Source organism: Geospiza fortis, unplaced genomic scaffold (genome assembly GCF_000277835.1).
Source record: "Geospiza fortis unplaced genomic scaffold, GeoFor_1.0 scaffold213, whole genome shotgun sequence".
Classification (NCBI taxonomy): domain Eukaryota; kingdom Metazoa; phylum Chordata; class Aves; order Passeriformes; family Thraupidae; genus Geospiza; species Geospiza fortis.
Window position 1 is genome coordinate 2,112,603 of NW_005054399.1, and position 21,964 is coordinate 2,134,566.

At 57.0% G+C, this 21,964-nt stretch overlaps 1 protein-coding gene across 1 annotated transcript in view; it reads left to right on the forward strand.

Moving 5' to 3' along the window:
- The window catches only part of PRKCB (protein kinase C beta), a 96,988-nt gene that overhangs the window by 70,970 nt on the left and 4,054 nt on the right, over positions 1-21,964 (forward strand). Inside the window, exons 9-15 of the mRNA XM_014309055.1 lie at positions 2,307-2,480; positions 6,238-6,329; positions 7,094-7,156; positions 8,642-8,780; positions 10,949-11,029; positions 11,285-11,392; positions 13,861-14,001. Of these exons, the coding sequence (XP_014164530.1) occupies positions 2,307-2,480; positions 6,238-6,329; positions 7,094-7,156; positions 8,642-8,780; positions 10,949-11,029; positions 11,285-11,392; positions 13,861-14,001 (798 nt within the window). The remainder of the gene's footprint in view (positions 1-2,306; positions 2,481-6,237; positions 6,330-7,093; positions 7,157-8,641; positions 8,781-10,948; positions 11,030-11,284; positions 11,393-13,860; positions 14,002-21,964) is intronic.

A 21,964-nucleotide genomic window follows, 5' to 3' on the forward strand; every position in this document is an offset into this window, starting at 1 on the left:
GGTGGGTTCCAGCCTGCCCTCCTGGGCTCACACCTCACACCAGTGTCCCCCAGCCCCTTTGCCTGTGGGTGCCAGGGAGCAGGGCTGGCCCAGCTGGGCTGCCTGGGAAGCTCCTCATGAACCATTCATAGCATGGACAGCCTGAGCAGGTCCTGCACTTATGGGGGTACCCCAGCCAAGCTCTCCCTGCAGAGAGCTGGGAGCCAGGTCCCTTAGGGCAGAAGCAGATGCCAGGCTCAGAGGCTCCCTGCTTTCCTCTGACAGGGCTGTGGATGGCAAGGCAGGTCTGTATAGAACTGATATTGTATATAATGCTCTTATACTCAGGTAACAGGTTTAATTTTCCCTCAAAATATATTCCTAGAGTGGTTACTACTTCTTTTCCACCAATTTTGAGCAACCAAAGCACTTCTGCTTTTGTCACCTAAAAATCAGCTCTGGTTTTAGCACCTGTGTGTGGCGCCTTGTAAAGCTCAGCTGGTGTAAAATGGTGATAAATGGAGGCAATGAACCAAACCAGCTCCATTTGAGCAGAGCCACAGGGGAGGCCAGAGGTGCAGGCGCGGTGTGAGGCAGCTGTGTCTGCTGCCCTGGCACAGAAACAGGGACTGCCTTGGGTTGGAAGGGACCTTAGAGATCACCCAGTGCCACCCTGCCATGGCAGGGACACCTCCCACTGTCCCAGGTGCTCCCAGCCCTGTCCTGGGGCACTGCCAGGGATGCAGGGGCAGCCACAGCTGCTCCCAGTGCCTGAGCCTTGCTGGGCTCCATCCCACATCACAAGGAGCTGCTCTGGGTACCCCGGGCTCTTCAAGGATGAGCAGGTGAATAAATCCCCTCCCAAAGTCCCTGACACCCCCGTGGCTCAGCCCTGCTGTGGGATGAGCTGGCTGCAGCCCTGCCCCACCAATGGCAATGGCAATGTCAGAGCTTTCTCCAGAGCTCTTGGCACCGAGGGGCCCCGGTGCCAGTCCCAGCTAATCCTGACAAGTGGGGTGCCAAGGACAGCCAGGCTCCCCCAGGAGCTGGGAATGCCCCAGAGCTGCTCACAAAGGGCTGTGCCCTGTTCCCTGTTCCCTGTGCCCTGTTCCCTGTGCCCTGCACCCAAACAAGTGGGTGGCACCAAAGACCTCGCTCCCCAGGCTGTGTCCCCTGCCTGATCATCCCTGATCCCCGGCTGTGTCCCAGAATGGAATCACAGAGTCACTGAGCTTGGAAAAGCCCTCTGGGACCACTGAGTCCAACCCCAGCACTGCCACCCCCCGTCCCCAAGTGCCACATCTAGGTACCTGTGACATCCCTCAGGGTGGGACTGTCCCCGGGCAGCCCGTGCAGCAGCAGAGGGCTGGAACACGAGAGGGTTAATTCTGCTGGTCCTCTAAAGTCACCCTGAGAGCCGCTCATGTGTCCTCTGCCCGTCTGGCCCAGCCTGGAGCACATTTCAGTTCCACCCTGTCGATGTTGACTTCACGTAATTTATTCCCCAAAGCCCCGAGCTGCTGTTCCTGATGCCACTGCAGGATCTCTGCCAGCTCCTTCAAATGAAGAGCAATTCATTTCCACCCAGCTCTCCAGTCTGAGGCCGTGAGAGAGGGAAAACAGGAACCAGAGGAGGTTTCAGAGAGGGTTTATTTGCTGGCAGCCCAAGGAGCAGCTTAGGCTGCTGGAGCCTGTGCTGGGTCAGGCAGGGGACCCTGGCTGGGCTGATGGGATTAACCCGGGGGATTGGCACCAGAGGAAGCAGTGAATCCCATTTACTGCAGTGAATAAACCTGCACGTGGCTGGCACTGGGTGGAACTGGGAGGTTGGGTGGATTCTGCTGGCTGAGAGGGGCCTTGGCTGGTGATGAACCAGCAATGATGGGGTCTGCTCACTGTTGTGGGGGGTGGGGGGGACTGAGGCAGAGAAAACCATGGGGGGTTTTATTACTATTCCTAGAGACTAACTCTCAAATATTTACCACCTTGTAATCTGATGGGCTCTGTGCTCAGCCTCTTGACCCCTCCCCAGCGCTGGTGCCGCTCTGGGGGTGCCAAAGCCCTGAGGAGAGCTGGGCTCAGACACCATCAAACCCCTTGGGCTGGCTCCGGGAGGCACTGAGGAGGAGAGGGAGGCACTGAGGAGGTGAGGGAGGCGATTGTTACTCCTCAGATCTCGGAGTGCTTTCGGGAGCAGCCCTGGCAGCTGTGGGCGGTTTGGCACCTGCTCAGGGCTGCGAGGGCAGCCCCAGGGTGAGGAGCCAGCAGCTGGGGCTGTTTCAGCTGGAGGCTCTGCAGCTGCCCTCAGTGTGCTGTGCCCTGTGCAGGTGATGCTGGCAGAGAGGAAGGGCACGGACGAGCTGTATGCTGTGAAGATCCTGAAGAAGGACGTGGTGATCCAGGACGACGACGTGGAGTGCACCATGGTGGAGAAGCGCGTGCTGGCGCTCTCGGGGAAGCCTCCCTTCCTCACCCAGCTCCACTCCTGCTTCCAGACCATGGTAAGGGCGGCTGCCACTGCTGGGCACACAGAGGGCACCGTGGGCTGGGCACCCTGAGCACCAGCAGCCTGACACTTTGGGAAATGCATTGGAATGGTGCCCAAGGCCAGGATGGACAACCTGGAGCACCCTGGGACAGTGGGAGGTGTCCCTGCCCATGGCAGGGGTGGCACTGGGTGGGATTTAAAGTCCCTTCCACCCCAAACCACTCCAGGATTTTATATTCTCTGTACATCACTGCACTTGCCATAGCAATTGTGTGTTCTCTGCCTCGGCAGCCTCACACCTTCTCCAGTTCACTGGCAAAAGTGCCTCCAGGACCAAAATGTGTGTGTGTGACATGAAAGTGTCACGTACAACAGCTGGGCCCTGAGATGTGTCCAGCGGGGAGCTGCTGGTGACATCACAGGTGATTTCCCAGCCCCTTATGGCTCAGTAGCAAAGTGCTGCAATGTCCCCAGGACTCATTCCTCTGATCAAAGCCCTGAGCAGAGGGGGAAACCTAATCCAAACTGCAGGAAATCCACTTTTCCATGGGTGTGTGACTGGGTTTGTGTGAGTCAGGAGGGGGACAGGGGACCTTTAATGCAATCCCTGCCCGGCCCTCGAGCCGTGAGTGAGAATGTCCAGGTGCACGTCAGTGGGAGCCAGCAGGGGGAATCAGCAGAGCCCTTTAGAACGATGACAATGCTTTCCAGGAGGATTACATTTTAATATTGTCCCAGAAATTTCATTTCCCAAACACACTGGGTGTATTTAAAGCCCGCAGCCCGGCTTTGCGGCGCAGCAATCAGACTGTGGCAGGAGCAGCTATTTCACACAGCATCTCCTGGCATCTGAAGTGAGTCAGCACGGGATTATTCCTGGCAGACCTATAGTAGCTTAATAGTAATCGTATTTGTAATGTAATCAAAATGTATAGCAGGGTGTATTATCAAAGGCTGGCACAAAGCACTTTGATTTCTGGGAGCACAGGCCAGAGCACAATTCTCCACCAGGGCTGTTGGCTCAGCGGCTCCAGGAGAGAGAAAAGCCCTAAATCTGCCTTCTGAAGAGCAGGGGAAGATGAGCAAGGGGAGAGCTCCTGCTGGGGCTGGGGGGTGAGAGGTGCCTGTGCTGGGGGATCTGAAAGGCCCCAGGCCAGAGCCTGGGCTCTGGGAGGGGTGAGGGGGGTCCCTGGGTGTCCCCAGGTGAGCTGTGCCTTTGCTGTGACCTCTGGGGCAGCCACGGCCACACTGAGGTGATAAATCACACAGTCCCGGAGTGGTTTGGGCTGGAAGGGACCCTGAACACCATCCATGGGCATGGACACCTCCCACTGTCCCAGGGTGCTCTGAGCCCCATCCAGCCTGGCTTGGGCACTGCCAGGGATCCAGGGGCAGCCACAGCTGCTCTGGGCACCTGTGCCAGGGCCTGCCCACCCTCCCAGGGAGGAATTTTACCCTAATATCTGGTAAGGGGTGGATGGGGAGCATGGCTGTTGTCCTGGCTCTGCCCCTTGTTCCCAGCGTGCAGCCAGGCAGGGGAAGGAGCAGTTCATTAGAGGGGCACTGGAAGGAGCCCTGGCAGTGCCATCCTCCTGCCCAGGGACAGGGGAGTGTCACCAGCTCCGTGCCAGGCTCTGCAGTGCATTTCCATCTGTGTCTGTGTGCTGCCCAGGGGTGTGGATGCTCCAGCCCTGGCCAGAGCTGTCCTTGGTGGCAGGGGCAGAGCCAGGCCAGCTCGGTGCCCGTTCTCCCTGCAGGGGCAGAGCCAGGCCAGCTCGGTGCCCGTTCCCCCTGCAGGGGCAGAGCCAGGCCAGCTCGGTGCCCGTTCCCCCTGCAGCCCGTGGGCAGCCGTGCCATCTGCCTGCCTGAGTCACAGCACGGCTCTGCTGGGCACAGCGCTCCCTTCCCACCCGGAGGAGGGCTCAGCTCCTGCTTTTAGAGCTCAGCTGGCTGCCTCAAGAGCCAGTCTTTTTAGCATTCTTCCTCCTTGAAGCAGATCGATATATTTAGGAGGCAGCTGCAGCCCAGCCCGGCGCTGCTCCCTCTGCCGTGCTGCCTGCTCAAGGTGACATTGCCACACGTGGGCTGCCAGGGCTGCCCTGCACTCTGGGGGCTCCCAAATCCAAAATGAAAAGCTGAATTCCCTGCTCCATGCCCTCAGTGCCGCGTGTTTTACACAGCCCCACTGCCCCCGTGCTGCTGTGCTCCATCCCCTGGGGCTGCCCCACAGCTGGGGGGGGCAGCACTGCTGAGCCAAGATCCTCTGGGCGGGCACTGCCAGCTGGGAAATGCCCTGTGGGTGCGGAACCCATTCCTCTGGGTGGGCCCTGCCAGCTGGGAAATGCCCTGTGGGTGCGGAACCCATTCCTCTGGGTGGGCCCTGCCAGCTGGGAAATGCCCTGTGGGTGCGGAACCCATTCCTCTGGGTGGGCCCTGCCAGCTGGGAAATGCCCTGTGGGTGCGGAACCCATTCCTCTGGGTGGGCCCTGCCAGCTGGGAAATGCCCTGTGGGTGCGGAACCCATTCCTCTGGGTGGGCCCTGCCAGCTGGGAAATGCCCTGTGGGTGCGGAACCCATTCCTCTGGGTGGGCCCTGCCAGCTGGGAAATGCCCTGTGGGTGCGGAACCCATTCCTCTGGGTGGGCCCTGCCAGCTGGGAAATGCCCTGTGGGTGCGGAACCCATTCCTCTGGGTGGGCCCTGCCAGCTGGGAAATGCCCTGTGGGTGCGGAACCCATTCCTCTGGGTGGGCCCTGCCAGCTGGGAAATGCCCTGTGGGTGCGGAACCCATTCCTCTGGGTGGGCCCTGCCAGCTGGGAAATGCCCTGTGGGTGCGGAACCCATTCCTCTGGGTGGGCCCTGCCAGCTGGGAAATGCCCTGTGGGTGCTGCCCCCAGTCTCTCCCCAGCCCTGGTTATGGCAGTGCTCCAGCTGCATCTCCTGTGGGCTCCCTGTCCTTCCTTATTTAGGGAGGAAATGAGCAAAGGGGAAATTTTTGTTATGTAATGCTGCCAACCTGCAGCTGCTGCAGTGCTCCAGCCCCTGGGTCCTTCCCTCCTTCCCTCTGTGGGTGGCATGGGGCTGTCGCTGGGCTCGTGCATGGAGGGCCCGTGGCACTGCAGGCCCTTGTCCCCAGCCCCTCTCCAGCTCTCCTGGAGCCCCTTCAGGCCCTGCAAGGGGCTCTGAGGTCCCCTGGAGCCTCCTGTTGTCCAGGTGAGGCCCCCAGCTCTCCCAGCCTGGCTCCAGCCCTGGAGCAGCTCCATGTCCCCCCTCTGGACCCCCTTACCCCAGGGCATGAGTGAGCATGGCCAGAGGGAGCCCTTGGAGCTGCAAGGGGTGAGGAGAGGGGAGCAGCCCCTCCTGCCTGCCCTGCAGACCCTGCACCCCAGCGCTGCCATCCTGGGAGAGGGCTGGGGCTGTCACAGCCCCTCCTGGGCCCGGCCCTGTCCTGGTGGCCGGGGATGGAGTTTGGTCCCCTTGGGAACTGCTCTTGTCTCCGTGCATGCCCTGACTGGAGCCAGGGAGTGCCTGGGGAAATGCCGAGCAGCACTCTGGAAATGGCTCCTGTCAGGAAGGGCAAATGTACTCCTGGGAGGGAGAAACCTCTGGTTTAGGGATGCCTCCCCTTCCTTCTGCAGTGGATCTGTCTGCAGAGGGGCAGAGCAGTCCTGAGCCTTGCCAAGGGATCAGAGCCTGTGGGCTCTGCAGGGACAGCAGCCCGTGGGGAGCACAGGGATGGTGGCTGTGCTAACTGCTCCCTTCTTTCCTCCAGGATCGCTTGTACTTTGTGATGGAATACGTGAATGGTGGGGACCTGATGTACCAGATCCAGCAGGTCGGGAGGTTCAAGGAGCCCCACGCTGTGTGAGTGCAGTGCTTTGGCACCCTGGGGCAGCTGTGGGGTGTGCCTGTGCCACAGACAGAGCCCAGGGCTTTGCAGTGCAGCTCCTGGCAGCAATCGGGGATGGGAAGGTGCAGCAGAACTCTTTGTCTGGTGCTGGTGCCTCCGCCTCACCCTTGGGGTGCATTGTATTGTAAGTAATTGAGTGGAATAGATAAATGTAGGTACCTAAAGGCACAAGGCAGGGGTGTGGAGGCTTCCTGGGAGACACCAGGCCTTTGCTCCGCCTGGTCCTTTCCCAGGGCAGGGTTTGGCTCCTCTCTCGGGGTGCCCAAGCCCAGTGTTCACTGGGGGCCCCTGTTCCTTGAGAGCTGGGCAGAGCAGGATGTGTTCCTGAGAGCCTCCAGATGCCCACATTGAGCACTGAGCACAGCCTGGTGGGCTCAATGGTGTCTGAGAGCCCTGTGAGACCTGGAGGATGCCCGAGGGCAGCGTGGCAGCACTGCTGGCCCCAGGAGCAGGGATGGCTCTCTGAGCCGTGCTGCCAGCCTGTCGTGAGCTGCAGCCCTGGGCCCAGCTCTTGCTTAATTTGTGCCACCAGAAGTGACAGCCCCCAGTGGCATCCCTGCCAGCTCAGGCTGCCTTGGGTCATCCTCTGTGATCCTCCTCTGGAATCTCCTGCCTTTCCTTTGGTCACACCTGCCTGACGCCTTCCGTTCGCTGCCGCCCGATCGGGAAGGTTTCCATTCACCTCCTGTAATTATCAGTTTTACACCTCCTCTTTCAGATTCTACGCAGCAGAAATCGCCATCGGGCTGTTCTTCCTGCAGAGCAAAGGCATCATTTATCGGTAGGTGAGCTCGTTCCTCCCTCCCTCCTTCCCCAGGCTCCACCGTGGGCACAGTGCTGCTCCAGGCTCCTGCTCTGCCCCTGCCCGTGCCATGGATGGCGCTGGCAGCTGCCCACAGTACCATGACAGCATCCTTAGGGCTGGGAAAGACCTGTGGGGTCACTGAGTCCAGCCATGGACATGTGGTGTGTCCCAAAAGGAGCTGGGGGTGCCCCTGGTCTGGTGGAGGTTCCTGCTTTACCCCAGCTCATGGGAAGGCAGCTCTGGTTCTCTCCTGCCCTGTTCCATGTGCTGCTCTCCACACAACACAAACGCTCCCTGGCAGCCTGGACCAGCTCCAAGCCCGAGTTTGGCTGCAGGGCCCTGCTCCCTTACATTGCCACTGGAGTCAGTGTGTGCCAGTGGCTTGTTCCGAGCTCCGCAGGGCCACCCTGTCACTTCTGCTTCACCACCGAGGCTTCTTTGCCATCCCACCATGCTCCCAGCACCCAGAGGTAGCTGCCACGGGCAGGACCAGGCTCACAGGCTGCTGGTTGAGCTCTGGAAGCAGCGCTCGCTGCTCCTCCCTGCTCGGGAGAGCTCCCGGAGCCCAGGGTGGAGCAGAGCATCCTAATGAGTGTCAGATACCATTAAGTGCTCTGTAAAGGGAGATGCCAACAGTGCTGCTGGAGTCAGGAGATGCTGAAGATGAAAGAAGTGGAACAGACTTGACGTGAGGGCTGTTTCTTGCCATCAGCTGCTGTGGAGAGATTCTAGGTCTGTTGGTCCCCAGCGGCTCTGCTTCCTTCCTTCCTCAGAATGCGAATCCCAGCTCGTGTCCATCTGCTTTTGGCCCGCCAGGGTTCTGAGCGCTGACGGGATAATTAGAAATTACAGCCTTGAACCCAGCCAGAATGTATAAACTGCGCCAGAATGTATAAACTGCCCCAGAATACCCAGTGTTTGCTACAGAGGTGTCCTTGAGGCTGCAGCATCCACCCCTGGAGTGGTGGCTCGAGGCTGGGATTCAGATCCAGGGGTCTGTGGTTGGATCCACCTCTACAGCTGGTGCAAGGAGCAGAGCTCCTGGGGGCTGCGTGCCACAAACAGCTACTCTGGGGCTGAGCAGCACAGGGAAGCACAGCTGGTCTGTATTTCAGGGGGGCAGAGCACAGGTGAGGCAGGGACTTGTGCTGAGTGGGTGCTTCTCCATGGTGAGAGCTCCAAGTGCACTTTGATTTTCACAGGAGTGAAAGGAAAAAATCAATTAAATCGGTCTCCTGCCAGATGAGCGCTTTCCATCGCACACTTCAAAGCGCTGTGCCCAGCACAGAATTCCTGTGGGTTAAAAGTAAAATCAACACTCCATCCTGACAATCTCTGACTTATTTTCACTCGTTTCCCCAAACGTTTTCCCATGAAGGGTCTGGGTGTGAGCCATGGGCAGGCTCAGGCACAGCAGGGCTCACACTGTGCCCTGTGTCACCCTCTGCTCTCACCCTGCAGGGATCTGAAGCTGGACAATGTGATGCTGGACAGCGAGGGGCACATCAAGATCGCCGACTTTGGCATGTGCAAGGAGAACATCTGGGACGGGGTGACCACCAAGACCTTCTGTGGCACCCCGGACTACATCGCGCCCGAGGTAGGGACAGAACCGATCCCTGCGCTCCCTCCTGTGGGGTGACCTGGCTTTGGGCAGCTCTGCAGCTGGAACAGGGATTCAGGAATTCACCAAATTCACCATCCATGTGCTCCCTCCTGGGGGGTCAGGGAGCAGCCCTGCAGCTGGGACAGGGATTCAGGAATTCACCAAATTCACCATCCCTGTGCTCCCTTCATGGGGTGACCTGGCTTTGGGCAGCCCTGCAGCTGAAACAGGCATTCAGGAATCCACCATCAGCCTGCAAAGTTCACGCCCTCAGCACTGTGCATCCCCACATCCCCCTAAGGGGGCAGGGATGCTGGATCTGCCTCCCTGTTGTGCTGTGTGCTGCTTCCACCTCAAAGAGCAGCCTGTCCTCGTGCTGCTCTCCCTGCAGTGTGATTTCCTCACTGGGGTTTCCCATGTCCATCCTGCTGCCAGCTCTGAGCCTGCTCTGTCCTTGGCATGCTCAGGCCCACTGCAGGTTGCTCCTCCCTTGCTCCTGGAAATGACAAAACCCAGGGCTCAGCTCTGCCCCTCACTGTGTGTGATAGAAGCTTCCAGCACAACATGACCAGTGAGGAACAGGGAATTATCAGTGGATAGTATTTCCATGTGGAGTGGAAATCCTTAGATCTCTCTAGCTCACTGCAGTGAGGGACCATGTGCCTGATGGGGAGAGGCTCCCATCCATGGCTCTAGATCCCCACAAAATGACTTTGCAGTTGATTATTACTGATGTGACAGAGTCACACATGACACTTCCATGGAGTGCTGCATGGGCACAGTTTAATGCCAGACTTGTGAAATTCAGAGGAGTAATTATTCTCAAATGTCTGTTCCCTTCACTTAAAAGTATCCCTCTAAACTCTTGTCGCTCTGCTGAATTTGCAATGATGAAGTTAATATTTATTCATTTAAATGTTTCAGAGAGAGGGATTCTCTTTGCTAGGACATCAGTGCTGTTGTGTGCTGAACCACATTGTGTTTGCTGCTCCCAGTGAGGTTTCCCATTCTCGGATCCAGCGTGTGTTCCACTCCTCATCCCACCAGGATTAATTCTGGTGCTGCTGGTGCAGAGCTTGTGACTGTGGGTGATTAATGCTCCTTCAAAGCAGGACAAATGACCAGCTCTCCCTGTGTTTGCCCAAGTGTTTTCACTTTAACTCTTATTTTCTTCTCCTTGCTCTAATTCGTCTTTTTCCAAAAGAAGAACAGCAAATGGGAAATCGGGATGCAAATCACTTTGGCACCCAGGAGAGGCATTAAAGCCTGCTGCCCCTGGGTCCCCGAGGAGGATCCCACTGCATTTGGGAGCAGCAGGAAGGCTGTGTGGCTGTGGTGCCCTGGCCACGCTCAGCCTGGGCCCTCCTGCTGCCCTGGGCCTCCTCCTGCACGAGCTCCCATGTGCTCAGGCCAGGGTGGCTGCAGGGAGAACTGTGCTGCCATTCGCCTGACCCAGTTCTGGGCCTTCTTCTGTTCCAAGCAGGGCTCTGCGTGCCCAGGTGACAGGGGCAGCCTGCACAGGGCCCGTGTGTGACTCCCTCTGATCAAAGCTGTGTGTCATCTGCAGGGTCGTGTCACCTGCCATGTCACCTGCAGGGCCGTGTCACCTACAGGGTCATGTCACCTACAGGGCTGTGTCACCTGCAGGGTCACCTGCAGGGTCATGTCACCTGCAGGGCTGTGTCACCTGCCGTGTCACCTGCAGGGCCATGTCACTGTCACCTGCAGGGCTGTGTCACCTGCAGGGTCATGTCGCCTGCAGGGCTGTGACCTTCCCAAACCAGCAGCGGGGGCCAGCACAGGACAGGGGATTTCTTTTAAATGCTCTTTCCTTTTGAAGGCCTATGTGGTGTGAACTGTTCCCACCTGAATTTCCCAGGGCACTGTAGAGAGCAAGGGGAGGGTCTGAGGGTTCCTCAGGGGGGGTTCCAGGGCTCAAGTGTGTCCCAGGGAACAGCCCTGTCCTTGTGATCTGCTGCAGTGACCCTCGGGGTGGCTTTGCCCTGTGTCAGAGGCAGGGTGTAACACTGCTGTTGCTGGTATTACACTGATATTACACTGGTATTACACTGATATTACACTGGTATAACACTGGTATTACACTGATATTACACTGATATTACACTGATATTACGCTGTAATTTTTGTGCTGCTGTTTGCAGATCATTGCCTACCAGCCCTACGGGAAGTCAGTGGATTGGTGGGCGTTTGGAGTCCTGCTCTATGAGATGCTGGCTGGCCAGGTGACTGAGTTGGAGCTGATTCCTCTGGGTGGGCTGGGTCCATTGTGAGCACAGGACAGGCTGCTGTGGCATTGCCACGCCTGGCACGTGCGTGGGCTCCCCCTGAGCTGGGGGTGGCACTGGGCTGGGGACTGCAGTGACAGGACTCGTGTCGCTGTGTGCACGCCTGGGGCGGCTCCAGGCCAAGGACCAGAGCAGCCCAAGGGATCTTTGGGATCCAGGAAGGCCCCTGAAGCTGTGTCTGCTTGGCTCCAGGCCCCCTTTGAGGGAGAGGATGAGGACGAGCTCTTCCAGTCCATCATGGAGCACAACGTCGCCTACCCCAAGTCTATGTCCAAGGAGGCCGTGGCCATCTGCAAAGGGGTAAGGGCTGGGCTGGGGGAGTGTGGGGAGGGACAGCCTGCCCCCCTGGGTCCCAGCCCACCCACTGCTCCCACCGTGGCCAGGCTCTGACAGGGTTGGCTTCTGGTGCCTGTGCCCTCCGGTGCTAAAGCCACAGCTTGTGCCACCGTGTGTGTGTCCTAAACCCAGGTTAAAATAACACCTGCATCCTCCCTGTGCCCCTGCACTGAGCAGAAATACAGCTGGGACTGGGGCTGGCCTGGGGGCAGGGGAGAACTGGGGTGCTGCCTGGAGGGTGGGAAGGGAGGGCTCCTGACCACACACCCTGTGCCCCACCAGTGAGGACAGGGCAGCTCTGAGAGCCTTTGCCTGAAGTGAGAACTGATGCTCAGGGAAAATGGATGTGATTCCCAAACAGTTTTCCTCAGATGAGAGACAAAACCTTCATCCTTCCACTTAGCTGTGATAAGTTGCCCTTCAGGACAACCTGAGGCTCTGCTGGTGTCTCCATGAGGTCAGGGCAGCATTTTCATTATCCTGCCTCTTAATTTGCAGTGAAGCTCTGCCTTGCCCAGCATAACAAGCTGGGCTCTCCATGGACTGGGCCTAGGCCTGACTTAATTGCAGCCCGAGTTAATTTGGGATGTGATGGATAAAGGCTGGCGGGGTCCTGATGTTGTTCTGTGGGCCTGGGACTGAGCCTCATCTCACCCCCCAGCGCCACACTGCTATAAATAAGTGTTTGTGTAGGAATTTAAGAAATGTTTGCTTATAATAGTTAATATTGAAAATATCTGAGTGTTCTGTATCTCAAAATAGTGTTTCTATCTCCAAATGACACATCCTGCGCTTCTCGCTCCCACTGCGGCATTTCAGAGCCTCTTCCTGGCGTTGCCAGGATTCTGAGCTGCTGTTAAAGAGGCACATTCACTTGTCCCGTGGGGAAAAGCTGCTGCAGGAGCTCCCACCTGGAATGGAGCATGGGGAAGGGGTGCTGCCCTGCCACAGCCAGCAGGAAAATCAAATCCTTAATTCAGAAACCACTGGGTGGATGGAGAGACATTCCCACCGAGGCTGTCAGCATCTGCCATCCTCTTGCTGGTGCTGTTTGGGATGTAGAGGGAAAATCCAGAGTGTTCCTGGTCAGGCAGGGGCTGGGGGACACTCAGTGCTGCTGAGCAGTCCTGGGCTGGAGCAGGGCAGGGCAGGGGCTGGCTGTGTTTGCTGCTGCACCAGGCACGGGGTGGGTGCTGGCAATCACCGAGCAGGGACTGCCCAGCCTGCAGAGCCTGCCAGGCCCTCGCTGCTTGTGGAAGGGCTTTCCAGGGAGATGCTGCCTCGTGAAGCTGCTCTCCATCACTCCTCCAGCTGCAGATGCTGTCCCAGCTGGAGCCAGGGATGTAGAGCTGCTTGCTCACAGAGCAGTTGGTGGCTCTGCTCTCTCCTTGTATTTGTTGGAGGTTTTGTCTCTTCAGGGTTTTAGGCTTGGGGTTTTTTCCCAGGGTTTCCCTTGCTTTCAGTGCCCTGTTGCAGTAAAGATGGGCTCTCCTGAGCCACTTTGTTTTGTGCCCTGGGGTGGCAGGGCTGACCTGTGACCGTGAGTGGTGGGAGGTGTCTCAGCTCCCCAGCCAGAGCACTGGCACCCCCTGTCCCCCCTGGGGGTCCCACAGACCCCAGCCCTGGGACACAGAGCCAGGCTTGCTGCAGCCCTGGCGTCAGGGTGAACTGCCCTGCTTTTAATAAAGCAGTGCTTTTGTTGGGAGTGCAAAGCTCATGTTCTCCATCCTTATCAATGTCTTGTGAATCTCTGGCGTCTCCATCTGATCTCTGAGCAGGGCTCAGACCCTGCCCCAGGATATTAATGTGGTACAACTGCCTGGAGCAGTTCCTGGGGCCCCTTTCCCTTATTGAGCCAGCGAAGAGGAGAGGTTTAGATGATAAACAACATTAATGGACTGTTTGTGCTATTTTTCCTCCAAACTGAGTCTCTCATTAGAAATCCACCTTGTGTCTGCTCCGGGGGTGAGGGGCTTCTGCTCCCAGGGCTGATGGAAGTTTTGGAGGGCAGCTTGTCCATCTCAAAGGGGCAGTGGGGTTTGCAGTTAACTCTGCAGATGCTGAGAATCTGTGCCAAGCAAAGGGACCGCTGGGCAGCTCCCCTGCAGCAGGCAGGTGCTGAGGGAGCCCTGCCAGCACCCTGGGGATGTTCCTTGGCAAACCAGTTCCATTCCCAGACGGGAAGGGGATGTGCCCATCCTGCCAGTGCTCATGTACCTGCCACCTGCACAGTCTGCTCTCATAAAGCACTGTCAGCCTTCCCTGTCCCTGAGTCACTGCAGCTCCTTCCTCAGTGTCCTCCTCTCCTTGGAGCCCCCACGCACCTGGAGGAGGTGGGACACTGATGCGGGGTGTCCAGCTGGGACTCCCAGAGGGGACATTCTGGGGGGCAGCGGGGCAGGCTGTGACTGTTTGCTGCCTCCTGTCCCCAGCTGATGACCAAGCACCCTGCCAAGCGCCTGGGCTGCGGCCCCGAGGGGGAGCGGGACATCAAGGAGCATGCCTTCTTCCGCTACATCGACTGGGACAAGCTGGAGCGCAAGGAGATCCAGCCGCCCTTCAAGCCAAAGGCTGTAAGTGTGCTGGGTCCCCTGTCCCACTGCTGGGTCCCCTCACTGTCCCACTGCTGTGTCCCCTGTCCCACCGCTGGCGAGCCTCCAGGGCCTCTCCCACCCTCGCTGGGTCCTGCAGGTCCCTGTCCCCTTGGGAGGTGTGTTCCCTGGCACCTGGCGCGTGCCACAGCCCTGCTGGGCCAGGAGCAGTCCCTGACACCAGGTCCCAGCTCTGCCTTGCAGAGGTGGGAGCTCCACACCTTCGGTTCCTGGAGCCCTTGGTGTTGCAGCCTGTCTGTTTTGTCGTCCCAGGTCTGTTGGGTTTTCCCTCCCTTTTTCTCAGGTCTTTCTTTCCTTTGATCCCAACTTCATTTCAACACCCAGCTGGGCTCAGTGTGCCTGGCTGGGCAGTGGAGCTGGATTTCACCACAGCTTCTCTCCAGGGTGGAAGGAGGCTGGAGCCTGGCTCTGCAGGGGGATCCTGGCTGCTCCTCAGCCCTGCCTGGCTCTGCTGAGATGAGCTGGGAGTGCAGCCTGGGGAATGGGCAAACCCAGGGGGAGGCAGCAATTGGAAGCTGTTTGTCAAAACAGACAGGAATGCTTGAGTGCTCCTGGTCCAGCTGTGTCTGCAGTGACATCTGTCCCTGTGCCACCAGTGCAGGGGTGCAGCCTGAGCCCCAGTGTGGTGTCCCTGCCCATGGTGCTGCTCTGTGTCCCCAAACTCTGCATGGCCCCGTGCTGTCCCCGTGCTCTCCCTGCCCTTGTGTACACGCAGGAGCAGGGATGTCCCTCCCTGGATTTCCATTTCTCTCTGTCACTGGGGACTGGCAGGGTCTCAGCAGAGTCTCTGGGGTGCTCCAGCTCCTCAAGGCTTGGACTGTTCTCGTGCCTCCCCCGGGTGCTGTTGGCTGCAGTGCCCCAGCTGGGCTCTGCTGTTCCACAGAGAGCTGGATCCACACTGGATCTGCTCTCATGGCTGGTGTCTGTGGTCAGTGTGGGGACATTCATCCTTAATCCATCCTCCCGGGCCAGCTCAGAGTCCAGGCATGCTCTGTGTGTTTACCTGCAGCCTCCCTGTCCCTCTGCCCATAACAGCCTTCTGCACCTCTGCTTTTCCCCTGCTTTGCAGACACCCTGCTCCTTTGGGGGCCCCTTTGGTGCTTGGAAAAACTCTGCTTTCAGGGCAAACGTGGAGTGGGAGCTGCTTTGGTGGAGGGTGCTGGGTGCCTTTAGCTCTGCTCTCTCTCTGTGCCTCTCTGCTCCAGCAGGTTTTTCCCTCCCACAGCTCCTTTCCTGGCTGGCCCAGCTGGAGTGGAGCTGCCCTGTGGTGGCTGGGCAGGGCCTGCAGAGCCCCAGGGATGGGGCAGGGGCGCTGCCCTGGGGAGCTGCCCCTCTCGCCGGGGCTGCCAGCCCTGCCTGTGTTTGGGGCTGGTGCTTGAATTTCAGGCAGATGTTCTTCCCCAGGATCAGTGCTGGCAGTGGTGCCTCTGCAGGGAGCTCATGGGTGCTGTCCTTGGCTGAGAGCTGCCCCCACAGCCTGGGCTGTGCCCCCTCAGAGGGGAAGGTGCTGCTCTCCCTCCTGCCTGCCAGTGGGGGCACACAGGGTGGGCAGCACAGGAGTCTGGGTGTGCCTGCTGCCTTTCCTGGGAGGGGAGAGAACCTCCAGGGCATGGACCCTGCAGGAGCAGCATCACTGGGAGAGCTGCACCTTTGATATCCAGCTATCAGCAGTGTGGAAGTGCCTGGGGCTGTCTGTGCCCTCCTGATTCACTGTCTGGGCCTGGGATCTGACCCTTGTGCCAGGAGCAGCATCACTGGGAGAGCTGCACCTTTGATATCCAGCTATCAGCAGTGTGGAAGTGCTTGGGGCTGTTTGTGCCCCCCTGATTCACTGTCTGGGGCTGGGATCTGTGCCAGGGATGCTGAGGTACAAGAGGGGATCCCTGAGCTCCAGCTGAGGAGGGATCCTGCTCCACACCTGGATTCACTGAAGGGCACCATGGGGTCATTCTGCAGAAATCTCTGTCTCCTGAATCCACAGCTGCTGCCATCTCCCACCTCTGTGCCCATTTCCCAGTGAAGCTGCTGCTGCTGTGTCCTCTCCTCCCATCTGTCTCCTCCTGAGCAGGTCCCCAGTGTCACTGCCTGCCCTGGGCAGGGGCACAGCGTTGGTGTTTGGTGCTTTACACTGAAAAACCAATGAATTCCATCAAAAGCATTTTTCTCACTGCTCTGCTGCTTTAAACGGTGCAAATTTTGTCCTGTTTTAAATGTCTCCTTCCTCCAGAAATCCCTGTGGCACCAGCCCTGGGAGGGAGGGGGGCTCTAAGCCGCTGGCTGTTGCTTCCCCCAGCGGCTGGCACCCGGAAAATTCCCTGTTTGATAGGACAGGGAGATTAACAGCAGCTGATGTGGGATTTAGGGAGGATTAAGACAACTCAGGTACCTGCTGATAGCTGATATTTCTCCAGCAGTGCTGGAAAAAGCTGTTTCTTTGGTGCCAGCACAGGGCAGAGCAGCAGGGATGGCAGTGGGGCTTGGGCACTGCACAGAGGGTTTGGGGTGACAGGGGGGTGTGCCCCAGTGTTTGTGACCTGTGATTCCCTGATGGCCACACCAGGGCCAAGTGCTGCTGCACACAGGGCTGGTGCTGGCCTGGCTCTTCTCCTTGGCTTGAGTATTTTGTTTTCCTTCTGTTTTTTCATAGTTAGCATCTGTAAAGGTCAGGCTGCAGTAATTGTCTGTATCCAGAGCTTCAAAATAAGGAGTAAGATGCAAATGAGGGCTGGGAGTCAGCTCCCACCTGTCCCCAGCCTTGCCCTTCTGCAGCCCGTGCTCAGCCCTGGGAGCAGAGCCCCATCCAGATTGTGTCCAGGTTTGTTTTGCTCCTCAGAGGCACATGAGTTCATGTTTGATGTGAGCTGGGGGCTCAGCCCCCCAGCCCCTCCTGGTCCCACAGAGCCCCCTGTGCCCCTGCAGCAGCAGCCACAGACCCTCTGGGCACATCCCCGTGCTCCTGGGGCCCCTCTGCAGTTTGGGGTGGGGGCTCAGGGGGTCCTGGGGGGCTCTCAGTGCCTGCCCATCACTGCTGCTGGGGAGGGAGCCACAGCCCTCCCCAAAGCTCCATCATTCCCCACTGACAGCAGTGGATGGCTGCTCCTGGCCGGAGCTCAGAGCCAATTCCTCAGTTCCCAGGAGCTCCTGTGCTGCTTTGTGCTTGATTAACCTTTATCACAGAGTCAGGAACAAGACAGATCAGGGGCTGGCTTGTCTTTGGTGGTTCTGACGTGGGGCTCTGCTTGGCTGCTCCCTGCTCTGGCTGGTGCATAACAATTCCTTTCCTGGGTCTGCAGTTACCCTGGGAGTGTGTTTACACTTCCCTGCTCTCCCTGTCTCTCGTTGAGATAATTATTGTTTTTGGTATCTAATTACTCCTTTACTTTACATAAAGCCTAGTGATTTGAAAAGTCTCATTTTGAAAGCACTGAAATCACACAGCAGAGCCCAGGATTATTCACAACAGCATGGGGGGTTAAAAAAAATGGCTTTTAATCTAATAATTTTTAATTGCATAAATTAATTTCCCCCTAACTGCTGGGAGTTAATTAGTACTGAAAGGCCACTCACAGACCTGGGTGTGTGAAAACACCAGTTCTGTGCACAGGGGTTTTGTAGCCTTAGTTCAGGCTGTGCAGGGTGAGTTCTGATGTTTGCAGAAGTGATTTCCTAATTAGATGGGATTTAAGGATTGAGGGGCTGCCATGGGGCAGGTGGATGTGCTGAGGTTGAGCACCTCAGGTAATCCAGTCAGGATTTGCTCTGGGAGACCCTGTAAAGACTTTGGGATTTCCCAGACTCTCCAGCCTCTGTTTCCAGTGCAGAAATTTGGCTTTTCCCTGGCAGAGGGGTGGTCCTGCACCAGGAGCCTTGCAGGGGATGCTCCCTTTGAGAGCAGCAGGGATAAAGGGATGAGCTGCAGCATCCCAGACTGAGCCAGACACAGTGAAAGCACCGCTGACCAGCACAGGGACCCCCAGTGTGGCCCCAAGGTCGTGCTGTGACCCCAATTCCCCTAAATGGGACTGCCCGAGGAGCCCTGATTCTGCCCGGGGTGCAGCAGGGAGCCAGAGCAGCCCCAGGAAGGTCAGACTTGCCCAGGAGCTCCCTGCAAGGCCGGTGGGGCTGTGGCTGTGCCACAATTTGGGACCAAACCCTGGGAAATCCAGGGTGTCCAACCCCTCCCCTTGGCATGCAGCGAGGGTGGGAGGCAGCAGCAGCCTCAGCTCCTGGTGGTCCTTGACTGCATCCCAGGGATCAATGGCAAATATTTCATTGTGCCTTTTGTCTCTATTTGAAATCAAGCGGGGAGGTGATTAAATACAAGGCCATCTTTGGAGCTGACAGGTTTATTTCTGCAGCTCAGGAGGAAAAGCCATTCTGTGCTGGCTATAAATATTGGGCAGGACACACCGGGATTTATGTAAGATAAATTCCCACCCTCCCCCTTTCTCCAGGCAGGATGGAGTGGTGCCTGTACGTTAATGCCACACTAAAATGAGCACAATTTTTCACTAGATGGCTTTAGATAAATGTAAAATTTCATATGGCGTCTGTGTCCACTGGGCAGGAGCTCGGTTTGGGAGGCTGTAGAGAAGGTGCCCGTGCAGACAGTGACCTTTCCTGCCTGGAGCAGCAGACTGAGCAGCAGGATCCTCCCTGCTCCCCTCAGCCAGGGCTGGCCCAAACCTGGAGCCTGGAGCTCACCTCCTCCAGGCCTCGGGCTTGGATGTGCCCTCTAGAAACTCAAAGGCAGTTTTCAACTTTAAGGTATTGGAATTACCCATCCATTTTATCTGCATCCAAGCAGAAAGCCCATAAATTCCACACAGCAGGGCAGGAAATACCATGGATAGATGCAACTTTTCAAATTTTCCATCCACATATTCTTCCCTCATTGCGTGATAGTGAGAAATCCTTGCATATTGAAATATACTTGTGCTTCCTATTCCAATAACTGGCAGCCTCTCATCAGGATTAATTTTCCAATCCTTCTGAGGGGGTTGCTGGTTTGGTTTTTTTTATTTTTTTTTTTTTTTTTCCTAAGGCAGCAGATTTCTCTGTAGCCACAAGGCAGGCAGGGCTGTCAGACACGGCACGGGGGCTGGCCTGCCCGTCTGCACTGGGCTCTGCTGGGGCTGGCACTGGGGCTGGGGGCTCTGGGTGGGCGCTGGGCTCTGCTGGGTCCAGCCCTGCTGAGCTCAGGCCTTGGCGAGCAGGAGCTCAACCAAGCCAGACTAGAAATGTGAAGATGTGGTGTTGCCAAGGCAAGGGTACCACGGTGCCCACGCTGGAGGGGCTGGAGCTGGAGTTAAATCCACTCAACCATTGCCCCTTGAGCTTTGTTTAGAGGTCTGAGGAGAGCAAGGGTCTCACTTGGTGCTAAAGGACGTTCAGGAGCTGCCAAAGGAGCAGCCCATCAGAGGCTGATGGATATTCATGTCTCAGCTTCCCTGAAAGCTCTGAGCAGAGGAAGGAATTGGGAAACATCGACTTCTGCATGTGTTTGTCATTAATATTTTATTACATTTAGTCCGATGTTTATTAAAAATGCAAATCTGTTTACTTAACAAATGAAAGTTAAATGCCCAGGAAAAATTGTGGCAATGCTTGGAGTGTGTGTTCTCCCTGGGGCAGGGGGACAGGGGCACTGGGAGCTGCTGCCCGAGCTGTGTGTGACAGCAGGGACAGTGGCCAGCCCTGTGCCAGCCCTGGGCATGTGACATGGGGGTGACAGGCAGGGATGGAGCCTGGTCTGTGGCTGTGCAGAGACCTGGCATCACCTGATCCCAGCTGCTGCTGCTCTTGTTATTCCCTTAAATCGGGGTTTGCAGCCTGGGAAGCTGCAGCACCCTTGTTTGATTGCTAAGGAAATTAAATCAAATTTGAGGTTTTGGCACCACTGGGGACCATGAGGCTGTGGACCATTGTGGTCTGACTGGGCTGTAGGGAAGGGACAGCCCTGGGAATCAGAGCCATGGAGTTCCAGCCTGGTTTGGGTTGGAAGGGACCTTAAATTCCATCCAGTGCCACCCTGCCATGGCAGGGACACCCTCCATCGTCCCAGGCTGCTCCCAGCCCTGTCCAGCCTGGCCAGGGACGGGTTCTCTCCTCTCCTCGAGCGGGGGGAACCTCTGAGCAGCCCAGCCTCGATGGGAACCCCCTGCTCTGGAAACCCCCTGGCAAGGGGGGGTGCCCGTGCGGGCACTGCCCTGTGAGCAGGTGCCAGGTGTGTGTGGGCAGGAGCACCGTGAGCCACCGCAGCCCATCTCATTCCTCTGCATTCCGTGGCACGGCGGGGTTTGCTGGCCCTGGCTGCGCCATGCCGTGCCGTGCCGTGCCGTGCCATGCTGTGCCATGCCATGCCAGCAGAGCTGCCCGTGACTAACCAGGTGTGCTCTGCACCTTTTCCCGCGGGCCAGCCCATCCCACCTTCCCGCCCCACCCACCTCCGTTCTTCTCTCCTCCCGTAGTGCGGACGCAATGCTGAAAACTTCGACCGGTTTTTCACCCGGCACCCGCCCGTGCTAACTCCTCCCGACCAGGAAGTCGTCGGGAACATTGACCAGTCAGAATTCGAAGGATTTTCCATTGTTAACTCAGAGTTTTTTAAGCCTCAAGCCAAGAGCTAAGCTGCTGTGCAGATGTCATCCCTGCGTCCGTCATCGGGTCCCAGCTGCCGTTGTGGTGACACATTCCATTGCAGAACTCGCATCCATGGGCTTGCTTTAGTTCCTTACTAGAGTGACCATGTCTCAAGTGTCTTCCTGTTATTCGGGGTGTCGCTGGAGGGGAGTGATGTGCAAGAAATGCTGCAAATGGGCTTTTGTAACATTTTGTTTGGAGAAAATGCAAACAGCTCAGTGGGTGACAGAATGAAAACGGAGACATGGTGACAACTGGGAAAAATCCCTTCATCATGTGCTTTAATTCCTGCTCTTTATTTTTGAAATAACCATGAAAATTTAATATTTAGCCTTCTTAGCCTTAGTGGCAAGTAAGTGTTTTTAATGAAACCATTCCCCAGAGCGTCTCTCTGCTCCCAAAAGCTCAGGAGAGCCAAGGTGCTGGTTCTGGCTCCCTTTTGGCTGTGTCCTGCTGTGTGTCCAGCCCCACCACAGCTCCCCTTCCCTGCACAGACGCTTTGGGCTGGCTGGGTCCCCAGCAGTGGGATAAGTTATTTGGGAAGGCAGAGCTGCCGCTGGCAAAGATTTCTCCTGATTGTGCAGTTTCTAAGTAGCATTTTTTAAAATCAAAGCAAACATCCCGTGGTAAATGGGAAATTTGGAAGAGATGCCTTTGAATCCTTGGTCACCCTAGTAAACACCACCAACATCCATTCCATAGCAAAGCTTTTTCTTCTTCTCAAATGCCAAAGCCATTGATGGAGTTTGTTACCTGTGCTTTAAATGTGTCAAAAATGGTATTGACCCAAACGGGAGGTACTTAACTCTGACCAGTATTGTGAATTCTGATATGAAGGGTGTAAAAAAACTTCTTTCAACGGGTACTTCTATCCTTAGAAATGGCCTGAGTTTTGTTTCTGGCATCAAAGGGAACATTTCAGGAAGGGTGAGTGTCTCTTGAAAGGACAATCACGCTGCTTCCCTTTGTACCCTTTTATTGCAGATGTTCGTGGGCTGTCACTGTATCAATCTGCTTGATTTGTAATGTGCCAATTTATTTTTTCTGATACCAATGATAAAATAAAAAGTAAGAAAACCAGCCACAGAAACCTGCCTGTGTTTGGCAATAACGAGTTTCTGCAGTTCAGCGAGCTGATTCCTGCCGGCAGCCGGGGCTGGAAGCCGCCCTGGCTGCTGGGGGATGCTGGCTCATCCCTGTGTTTGTCCCAAAACTCCGAGGTGGGATGTACTGGAAGCATCATCCGGGAGGGAGCGACTGCCCGCAGCCTCCTGCCGCAGCG